At 38.1% G+C, this 10,939-nt stretch overlaps 2 protein-coding genes across 3 annotated transcripts; one reads left to right on the top strand and one right to left on the bottom strand.

Annotated features, from left to right (window-relative positions):
* The first annotated feature begins 19 nt into the window (after positions 1-19).
* Positions 20-5,156, top strand: LOC109856576 (RUS1 family protein C16orf58 homolog). Of its 2 annotated transcripts, none has more exons than XM_020432002.1 (11): positions 20-229; positions 308-1,199; positions 1,330-1,566; positions 1,687-1,844; positions 3,020-3,180; positions 3,314-3,506; positions 3,572-3,687; positions 3,780-3,976; positions 4,074-4,333; positions 4,428-4,614; positions 4,684-5,156. In XM_020432002.1, exons 3-11 carry the CDS (start codon positions 1,503-1,505, stop codon positions 4,824-4,826), a joined length of 1,479 nt encoding a protein of 492 aa, XP_020287591.1. In that variant the 5' UTR covers positions 20-229; positions 308-1,199; positions 1,330-1,502; the 3' UTR covers positions 4,827-5,156. The 2 variants fall into 2 exon arrangements, with proteins under 2 accessions (XP_020287591.1, XP_020287592.1); XM_020432003.1 differs by having other exon boundaries at positions 1,396-1,566.
* A 102-nt stretch (positions 5,157-5,258) lies between these two features.
* On the bottom strand, positions 5,259-6,267 carry LOC109856581 (RWD domain-containing protein 4). The gene is made up of 4 exons (XM_020432012.1): positions 6,077-6,267; positions 5,887-5,996; positions 5,615-5,810; positions 5,259-5,528 (listed from the first exon to the last, which is right to left on the bottom strand). The coding sequence occupies exons 1-4, from the start codon at positions 6,179-6,181 to the stop codon at positions 5,361-5,363; spliced, it is 579 nt and encodes a 192-aa protein (XP_020287601.1). The 5' UTR covers positions 6,182-6,267; the 3' UTR covers positions 5,259-5,360.
* Between the last annotated feature and the right edge of the window lie 4,672 nt (positions 6,268-10,939).

A 10,939-nucleotide genomic window follows, 5' to 3' on the forward strand; every position in this document is an offset into this window, starting at 1 on the left:
TCGCGTCAAACTGAACTGTTTGACTGAGAAAACAGATGATGGACACGCGCGCTGTCGAAAAAAAATGGACATCCGGAGACGCGGAAATTATTATCGATAATCTCGTGGCCGCTTTGGCCGGACTGAACAGCAAAATCTTGCGACTACGGGATGAGATCGTTGCGTTTAAAAACAAAAATAAGACTCCGTTATCGGGGCGCGACTCATCAAAAGAGAAATTAAAACTTTTGTAAGACAATGAAAAATCCGTTTTTTTTTTCAGAAATTTTATAAAATTTTTTTAAAACACACGTTTCGACGATTCCAGGTCGACACCGTCGGAATTAAATGACCCGACGAAAAACGACAAGAAACGAACCGGCGCGCGATGCGAAAGAAATTTTCAAGGGGACGAATCTGTGCCACCGGGCAGCATTGATTTATCCGCTCGTTCATCATTCGCGAAACGTGCGCGGGAAGTAAAAGCGCCGAACGAGTCGGCCGTATTTAAAGAGGATTATCTGCGCGGCGATAAATCAATCGAAGATGATGAACGGCCGAATAGATCGCGCGTATCCGAGCCGTCGGAAACGCATCGAAGGTCCATTTCGCGCGCTGAAAAATCCGGAAAAGAAATCGGTCGGGGATCGAGGAACGTGAGAGATTTGAAAACTTTACGCGCCGCCGCTTTGAACAAAAGATCGGAAAAAATTAAGGAGAATGCAATCGTTAATGATATTGTTAGCTGGAAAATCAAGAAAAAGAAGATTTCCCGAGGCGTGCAATACGACACTTCGATGGGACGCCGAAGCCGAGCTCGTCGATTTTTTCTAAGCTGTTTCGTCGGATCGAGAGACAGTTCGACGCAAAAAGTAAAGAACAATAAAATTTCGACGAACAGAAGTTTTGATATTAACTCACAAAACGAAGAGAACAAATCAGTAGTAGACACAGAAACAATGAACAATTCTAATAACGCGGAGACAAAAAAAATTACGAGCGACAATACGGAACAGAAAGATCGAAATGTCGCGAGTTATCCTCGGGAAAATGTTGCTTACGTAAGTAAAGTGAAAAATGTTGCTTACGTAAGTAAAGTGAAAAACCGACTCGATACTTGCATCGCGCAGTTGAACGGAATAATCGGCGACGCGTGTGTGATATTCGGCAAAAGTGCAGCGAAGAGGAACAGCTAGCCGTGTGTGCGTGTGTGTGTGTGTGTAAGTTAGGCGACTTAAATTTGTTTAAAAAAAAGTTTATTTCACAAATCACAGATATGTTGCGCTTAGAATATTTTATCACAGTGTGTAAATGTTTCAAAATGTAATTTTGCAATTCTGGACTATGTAGAATTGTAGGTAACGAAGGATCTTAACGAGGGTTTTTTAATTAACAACCGATACCTAAATTTTTGAGGATTTCACATACACACTATCGTCATACGTGAGATGCGGATCAGTTAGCCATTAGCGGCGCGTTGGGGAAACGGCGAACGCGTCGATTTTTACGACACCGTTGCGAACATGCGTGTCTTGTTTCGGGAGAGTTACGGAAACGGGAAAGAGACGAGTTACGTGAAATCAGAGGGTAAGAGAGAGAGAGAGAGAGAGTTCGCTTTGTAATAACAAAAATGTGTATGAATAAATTCTTTATTATTTTCGCATATCGACCATCCGCATGCTAACCCGCATGACACCTGTTGGTTAGGCGGCACTAGCGTAAACGAGGTGAAACTCGAATCTGTCGGGTCGCCGGCCGCCGACTCCCGGATCGTGTCCGTTCTCAAAGAGATATTCCTGCCGCAAGGCTATCCGGACAGCGTGCATCCCGATTATACGGAGTATCAGATATGGGACACCGTGCAGGTTAGTTTCTTTGCTACGATTGATAGATCAAGCTTGCAACACTGGGTGCGGTCAAAATCTCACTGCAAACGTTTCAAAACATTATTCTATCTTTATTTCTCGTTAAATGCAGAATAAAGATAGAATGATGTTTCAAAACATCTGCAGTAAGACCTTGACCGCATCTACTGTTGTAAAGATTTTCTACTCTGCTGCGAACGCCTCCTAGCGGTTTACGATTTTACAACATGAGGATGTTGCGCTGCACTGTCCAAAAGGTAGCGTTCTCTGATTCGTTCTCTGAGAAAAGAATAGATGTACGCTCCTCTCTCCTTGTCCCCAAGTTCGATTTGCTTATCTCTAGTATTATTTTTTAATATTATTTTTGTTTATTTTTTTCAGGCGTAATGCTAATACACATGTAAAACTAGACAATAAAATTACATTCTGATAATTTCATTGTATTCTTTTATGTCGTCTGCATATAATATAATATTTATAAAAATTGTTTTAAAATTTTGCACCGCATAAAAATATGATTAGATCATAGAAAAGCGTAACTTCTGGTCTTTTTCAACGATTTTTCAAAATGTCGCAACGATATATTTTTTTTAATTTTTTACTTGTGTAAAACATTTTTGATTTGATACAATAAATAATTAGAGTTTTTCTTTCTATATTAATTTATGATAATTTTCATTTCGAAGTTTTTCATTTCTTCAAATTTCTGAATTTAGTTTTTATTCTTTTTATTATTTGGTTCTTTTAGCTTTGACGAGTAAATATATTATTTAAACTGATATCGTTATCTATATAGCAATATTTATTATTGCTATCCATCCATTTTTTATTTCTACTAATGAAAAATAACATAGAGCAGTGCAAAATAATATTGCAACAAAATATTATTTATATTTATGTTTTGTACATGTTTGATCTCTAATCTAATTGGATGTATGTATGTGGAAATGGCGCGAAAATTGTTTCAACAGAATATTTAAAGCTGTTGAAAGCGCTTTTAATCATTGAATTCTGAACGCAGCCGATATAAACATGAGATTCGTTGAGAAAACTGACGAATGATTACAATAAATTGATGATGCTTCTTCAGCCCCAATAATGTTCGATAACTAAATAAATTAAATAATAAATTCACCAATAATGTATATAATTAAAGAAACAAATAATCTTTCTAGGCTTTTGCGAGTACTATAATGGGCACGCTAACAACTCATTCTATAATGAAAGGAATAGGAGTTGGAGAATCAAGCGCAACACCCTTGGCAGCCGCAATCACGTGGATCATGAAAAATGGTACTGGCATGATTGGGAGTATAGTGTTCGCGTGGTGGAATGGGTAAAGAATGAACAAGAACTGTCTCATCAGATTTGCTTTAGTTAGGAGCGTCTGTTGTGACTTTAGATATGCTTTTGTGACTGATACCTTGTGACTATATCAAAAGATTCAGGACGTATTTTTCTCGTTACAGAACTGACTTGGACGGACAGTGTAAAAAGTGGAGACTAGTCGCTGATATTCTGAACGATTTGGCAATGGGGATTGAATTACTCGTTCAGTACTTCTCGTCGTATTCCCTTGTGATTCTCTGCATCTCAACCGTCATGAAATCCATCGTCGGTGTTGCTGGTGGAGCCACAAGAGCGGCGCTTACTCAGCATCAGGTAAATAATAAGAAATGATAAATTTTTTTTTAGCGGCAAGATTACTTTCTTGCGTGTTTTTACAGGCAATAAGAAATAATCTGGCAGACGTTTCTGCGAAAGACGGCAGTCAGGAGACATGTGTAAATCTGATCGCGTCGTTCTTCGGGATATTTATATTGTCATTGTTTCAGGATGGACGGTGTGTATCTGATATCACTTGATATATATATTTTTTTAAATGATTGTTATATCACGCGGTATATTATTAATGAGTGATGTACGTATATGTAGATACTTAATAGAATTGTATCTCTTCCTGGTGGCAGTCCATCTCTTGGCCAATTATTTGGCGGTTAAAGCACTGTGTTTAGATACGTTGAATGAAGCTAGACTGGCTTTAGTAGTTAGAAATTACATGACGAACGAGCGGATTCCGGATTCGAAAATTATCAATAAAAAAGAATCGATATTTCGACTTGGAAATCCTAGTAAGTACGTTTTTATTGGAATTGTACCATTATATTTGTGTTTGTGTTATAATATAGAAGAAACTGTACGCGCCTAATATTACACATTTGATTTTAGCGAAGAGAGTTTGCGGGTTTGATATAAAGATTGGCGTCTCGTTTGCGAGTGTCCTGAAAAAAGATGCAATTTCATCCATGGAAATGAACTTTCTGTTGACATTTTTCGAGGATAGAAAGTATCTAATAACGATGGACATTGAGACAAGAAGTATATTTGTAATTCTCAAAACAAATGTACAACCTACTGATATACTGGAGGCGTACTTTTACGCTTCCATGTGCGGATTTTACATTTGCATAGCGCAAAAGATACCAATTGTGAGTAAAGAAAATGATTTTTTTAAATAATTTTTTGCACACATACATAATTTGTTATATTTGTTTATTTTTTTTTTCTCAATCTCGCGCGTAGGATTTATTGATGCAATCTGAAACTTCCGAACTGTCACACCCGTTAATAAATACGTATATTCTTTACAAAAAACTTGCCAACTCCGATACCGATACAAAACTGCCGCTAGTGATCCAAAGTGTCTGCGCCGGGGATTTGATCGTATCTAACGACTATTCAGCATTTCTCGCCGATCTGAAGACGAAAGGTACGTGTAATCATATTGGATTATATTTGATATTTAATAAAATGATACGATTATTGAATTCTATTTTAGGATGGAATACGGAAACGAACTTGTTGACAGTTGGAGCGTGGAGATTTCATGGGGTTTCCATGGAAACTGATGAAAATGATAGTTTATTAGTTGTAATATGCAAAAGAGATCGAGATCTGTTTTGGAAGACAATATTACGTTAAATAGTCGGACAATACGAATTTATTATGTATTTACTAATTTAGAAGATAGTTACAGCAGAAGTCTAGTAATTTCGAGCCTATATAAGAGCGATTTCTTTTTAGAATTCAAAATTATTTTCTTTTTTTTTTCAGTTAACTGAAACCAACTGGTAGCAAGAAACGACAGATATTTAAATTTTTCTTTCTCTTAGACTCTTAGAGGATAGACGCGCATTCTCTACGTGCGCAGTGAAGATCGAACAATTATCACTAGTAGAACCTATCGAGTCACTCATAAAAGAGAAATCGAAACTTTTGTAATGCTTGAAATTACTGGAATCTTACTGTATGTTGAAACCGTACTGATTCGAAGCTAAAATACTTGTATTACGTTAGATGATCCATATTTTTATCTACATCTATAAATCTGGTCGTAAAATAATGATGCAAAAACTATTTTAGGAAGTGGATAAGGAAATAACTATGTATTTCCAACAGTTTACAAAAATATAACATGATTTTGTATGTACAAAATGGTATATGCAACCGCTCAAGCTAAGAATCTTGTTCCGTTCTAGGTCCAGTCTGTGACAAATGTTTTACTATATCCACCCAGTTCCAGCCTCTTGGCTTTTCACCCTTGCAATCCGCCTTGTTCCACTGTCTGCGTTTTTGCGCTTTGCTCAGATGTTCTTTCTTGGGTTTCTTTATTGCTTCCTCGACCTAAAGAAAGAACATTACGTGTGTCACATTTTGCTTCTATAAAAATTTCCATTAATGATGCGCAAATGAACATTTTGCTCACACACCTGTTGAATCTCCTCGGTAATCTTGAGCCTACTGGTGTGAGAATTGATATCCACAACGGATTCCGGTTGTGTGGACACCAAGTCTGCGTAATGTTCTTGAACAGACTGAAATAAGGTATACGTCATGGCGCTACCTAACCATTGCTCAGCCTCAGCCTCTATGTGACTCACCACCTTGTCTTTTACCTCTTGCACACTGTATATTCCAATTATTCACCTTTAATCAAAGTAATCGAATGCAAGAATATACACCGCTACTTGGCCGAACTTACATATGCTTATTGTAAAACGTGTTCATATTGATGGTCGGTTTTTCCGTAGGATACCTTGCGCCCCATGATATCTCCAGCAGGAACGACTTTGTACCGTCGTCCTCTCCGTACTGTGTGCATAAAGTTAAAAAAAAAATCATTGCACAACAGACGTAACATAACCGCGTAAAATCTGAAGAGAATTGTGAACCTTGTATTGAAACGTCGTCGGTGTCGTCTGTTTAAACGCCGGATCGCCATCGTAAATGGACAGTAGAACTTCTCTTTCCTCCTCCTGAAGTTCGGCATCACTCATCTCCCCTTTCTGGACTAGAATTCAAACAACGAGCCCCTACAACCTACTCATATGACTGACGACGAGAGGAACATGTCCAAGATCAGTTTCTCGCTTTCCTGTAGTTGTTGAGGTAATCACACCGTGGCGTTGGCATCAGTCACAGCTTGACGTATAAAAGTGAACGTATAAACAAATATTTTTATCGCAAGAGAAAACATTTTTCTTATTTAGTTTCTCACGGATATTTTGCTGATTTTTTTAACATTTTGATTTTGTTTTTTTTCTCATTATCAACTTTATGACAATATTGTCTCGTGCTTGCGCGAATATGTAAAAATTCTATTATCTTCGACAAAATAATATTGCCATGTTCTTTGCGTGGAAGAGACAGACATTTTCTCCGCGCAAATATTTTCTAAAATTAAATCACGTGTGTCGCACAATATTTAGTAAATAAAGATTTTTAATATTTTATTAACTATTCGGGCAAAGCGTAGCGCAAGTTCCCGCGGGCGCGCAGTGGCGACCAATCGTAAATGTGACCAGATCGATATATGCGATAAACATGGCGCTCGATACTACGTGCATCGATTATGTGTATCGATTTCTATCTAGTCTCTTTTCGATCTCTGTGCGTACTAATAACTTGGCAAATCGATCAATCACATTGCTTGATTATGTAGTCAAATACGATTAGTCAAATATTGACGCTTGATAGACGCCATCTGAAAGTGACTGATTTTAATAACTTCTTGTTAGGGAAATATCCTAACAAGGTAACAAGGTAACTTTACATGCGCTGGTAAGTCGCTTTGGCAGTTCCGGCCTTTGCATATTAGATGACACTGCGTGTTTAATAATCCAGGAAGCGATCTTGGATAGTTTTTTCATCATAAGAGCTGCCGAGTTATTTATTGGATACGACAGGTCGTGTATCAATTCGATTGTGTTTTTTAATAACAAATTTTGCAGCCAAACGCCTCACAAAAATTTTGCTCTCGACATTTGCATCGGATGAGACATTTGCATCGGGTAATTACAGAATGAAATCGAGCAAAGTAAATTACTCGTTTTCGGGAATAAGTTTATTTATGACAAAAAAAGAAACAAGTCATTTTTAAACAACATTAATAAACAATATTATATCTTAAAATATACTTTTAAATATATATAAAACTGACATAAAAACTAAATAAGAGAGAAAGAAAAAGAAAGAGAAAGAGAGAGAGAGAGAGAGAGAGAAAGTAATAATATATACCATCTTAGATAAATAAAGTATTTAAAAACAAAAACTAGTCAAAATGAATATTGTAAAATATGTTGTTGTTAGCTAAACAAAAGTCTTTTTGTACAAAAACGAATAGATAAGTTGCGATTTTGCAACGAGATAAATTATATTTCACGCAAGTTAAACAACGAAGCGCCAAAGTTGTTCTCTCTCTCTCTCTCTCTCTCTCTCTCTCTTTTTTGGAGTCGCTATTAAACCGGAAATGCATGATCATCTTTCGCATTTCCGATGTCCGGTCATCGACGAATGTGCCTCGGCAAATGGGACCTCTCTCTCCGCTTTGGCCATACGCCATCGCGGTAAATACTGCCGCGATATCATAACGCGAGTCGGAGAAATGAAGCGAAAAGCGGATAGCGAGGAAAACGGGACCAATGAGAGAGGCGATGGAAAACGGGAAGTACATAATGTGCCGCGGATTAATGCGAGTTTCCGTTCGACGAGCCCGTCTCGCTCGTTTCGTTCGAATTTCCATCGGTCGTTTTCCTCTGCGCAAACGAGACGAATCTTCCGCTTCCGCTTCGTATAACAATAATTAAAGTGTCGCATGTTTATTTATTGTTTTAATTTGTTCTCCTACTTGGCGCGCTCTCTCTCTCTCTCTTTCTTTCTCTCTAGTAAATTATATTATTCAAAATTGCATTATAAACTGTTTCAAAGCTAACAACACGCGCTAGGAATTCGAAATAGTTATTAAATCGTTAGCACTAATAACGGCAATTGCGGCGAAATACGTGAAACGAATCACAAGCGTTATGTTTTGCAGACGGGAAATTACTTAACTGAACCACCAGCCAAATTTCAGTTATTTGGATGATTTGCCAAACAATGTTTATTCTCTTGCTGTTTACACGTTCAGATAAAATTGTTGCTCTGTGAGAGAAAACGTACTGTAGAGGAAAAATAATTAACAAAAAATTAATTTAAAAGTAAGTTAATTAAAGTATTTTTTTGACAGAGATATATATATATATATAGTTTTTTTTGTGTAAGAATATTCTCTGCGATCATATGTGTATCATGTGTGATATCATGTGTGTGTGTGTGTGTGTGACATAATTTTGCACGTGCTTGAGATTTTATCTGATTAAAAATTAATGTAGATGAATTGCATTTTACTGAAGCATCCAATTATTTTAATCCTTGTGGTATTTTTCACCGCACACGCACACATCCACACACACACACACACACACACTGAACGCTTTAGTTTAATTATTCGCAATTGTGTCATTGTACGAGGCATAAAATTGCAATATAAGTATACATGTCTCTCTCTCTCTCTCTCTCTCTCTCTCTCTCTCTCTCTTCTTTTCTCTCTTGTTATTATTATCTATTGTTGAAACGTTAATTCACGTAATACATTGGTAAAGCATTTTAATGCAATGCAACAAGCTTTAAAAGCCGTCTGTCAAATTCCAACGTCACAAAGCGGAGTGCGGCTCTATAAATGAAATGTGTAATGAGCAATTACGAGGTAATTAATAATTACGTCGACCGACTGTCAATATTTATGAACACAAATGCGAATTTCAGAAGTTTATTACGTATTCCCAGCTGACATGTTTTCTCGTATACAGCTTGGATTTTGACGGGAGGCGGTACAACAATACTGACGTCACGTGATATCAAAATGTCTATTAAATTCGCTACACTAGAAATCCATTACGGGAAACTGGGATAGTAAATTGTTAGAGGCAAATTTAATATGTCATCTATTATCCTTTATATCGTTATTTCCATCATTTCGGCTTTCCTACCTTTCGTTTGCGATTGTGGGGCATGACATTTAACAGACGTTACAGTTAATTGGATTTGCCACCGATTGTTTCGCGCGCAAACGTTTCCATTTTATCTTCATTTCTAATCTCGTGAATGAAGTTTTTTGCTTTAGAAAAGAAATACAAAGAGAGAAAAAAAATATAACTACACAGAATATACAACAACAATACATTTACGTGGAATACAGTTACAAAGATTTAATCTTAATTAATTTTAATTAAAAATTATAGCGCGTTATTCTCTCCCGCATCGGGAGAAGAACTCGGAAGGATTGCCTTAATCGAGCGCCACGCGCATTCCCACGGGCGGACGCGGTAAGTCGTATACATCGCGAGTACATCGATCAGAGAGAGAGAATATCTCGCCGCCCAGTGATTCAGAGCAGCATCGGCCGCGGCCGGCTTCTTCGTCCAAGAGCAAGAGCGGCGGGTTTTTTTTTCTCAAAGCTCACATCGCGCGCACACACACCCGACGACTTACGAGATACGGTTGAGCGAGAGAGATAAGCGGGAAGACCCATACGTACCCCATCGGGCATTTGTATTCATAACGGCGAATCCGAATTTTCGGATATTTGCGATCCACGTAAATTTGTGGGATTCTCTCAATGGGTCTCGGGACCCGCGATGGTTTATATTGAAGGAGACGCGATCTCGAAGAGAAAATCTGTCGAAAGCTGTCCGCGCGCGCGCGCGTATTCTCCCGGTTTTCGAAATTTAATGCTCGCTTCGCCTCGCTTTCAAATAAATATGATTTAAGGATATATGTATATATGTATATATCTTGGAAAGACGTTTCGGGAAGTTCTGTCTCGCTTAAAGTTCTATTAATTTTAACGAATGTTTATGAAGGAACATCTGTGGCGTCTGGAGATATATAGCTCCGAAACTTTCGTCACGTGAAGAACTTCGCAAGAGCGCGGTTGATCCAGTTGGATATTCAGTCATGCTATTTAAACGACTTTGAAATAATCAACATTCGCAGCTTGTTCGAATTCTCGCGCGGCCCGTGTGTTTTATTAAAACGTCGCGCCGTTTCGTCGCGGTTCGAACCGCGACCCAATTCGCGAAAAGACTTAAATAGGATTTCTCCTTCTCGTCGCGAGCGAATTTCCAAAGACGGCGCCCCGACTCCTCTTCTTTTTCGTTTTAATATTCGAATTCCTGTGCGCGTCTCTCACATCTTCGGAGATCCCGGCGCCGCACGCATCTTGGAACAGCACACACAAATCGCGGGCCGTGGAGAGAACGTGTGTGTGGGTTGCGCGAGAACGCAACCATTCTTAATCTTTACTATCCCGTGTGGCGTCACATGGCGCTGCTAAACTTTGCCATATTTCGTCTTGATAAATACGCCAAATGGGGTCAGGTAGACATTAGAGCTAGTGTAATCTAGATTGTACCTCTTGTATATATAGTTCACTATTTCTGCGTACACTTGTATCGCGCTTGTGCGAAATGATATTACGAGGGAATTAACGAAATTCTCATTTTCCTTCAGCCCGAGCGCAAAAGTTGGTCCTCAAAATTCTTCATAGATCTGCGTTTCGATTTGACGCGGCGTTACAATAATTCGATTTTGTTCGTTTTTTTGCGTGCGAGCTTGAGTTGCTTGTGCGTAAAAAAGATGTCGCAAGAAAATAATAAATTTCTAATTTGTGCATTTTTTTGAAAGTGCAAAAAATATTTGCTTCTCAAAATTTTCAT

This window comes from Pseudomyrmex gracilis, unplaced genomic scaffold (genome assembly GCF_002006095.1).
Source record: "Pseudomyrmex gracilis isolate BER0280 unplaced genomic scaffold, ASM200609v1 scaffold_124, whole genome shotgun sequence".
NCBI lineage: Eukaryota > Metazoa > Arthropoda > Insecta > Hymenoptera > Formicidae > Pseudomyrmex > Pseudomyrmex gracilis.

What these genes read in the sequence shown, in the direction of transcription:
- LOC109856581 (XM_020432012.1), bottom strand. Translation starts at nt 6,181, where the DNA reads ATGAGTGATGCCGAACTTCAGGAGGAGGAAAGAGAAGTTCTACTGTCC. An exon ending in ACGTTTTACAATAAGCATAT is followed by an intron (nt 5,811 to 5,886) that starts GTAAGTTCGGCC and finishes TGGAATATACAG; the next exon opens with TGTGCAAGAGGTAAAAGACA. An exon ending in TTACCGAGGAGATTCAACAG is followed by an intron (nt 5,529 to 5,614) that starts GTGTGTGAGCAA and finishes TTCTTTCTTTAG; the next exon opens with GTCGAGGAAGCAATAAAGAA.
- LOC109856576 (XM_020432002.1), top strand. Translation starts at nt 1,503, where the DNA reads ATGCGTGTCTTGTTTCGGGAGAGTTACGGAAACGGGAAAGAGACGAGT. An exon ending in TCATTGTTTCAGGATGGACG is followed by an intron (nt 3,688 to 3,779) that starts GTGTGTATCTGA and finishes ACGTATATGTAG; the next exon opens with ATACTTAATAGAATTGTATC. An exon ending in TAGCGCAAAAGATACCAATT is followed by an intron (nt 4,334 to 4,427) that starts GTGAGTAAAGAA and finishes TCTCGCGCGTAG; the next exon opens with GATTTATTGATGCAATCTGA.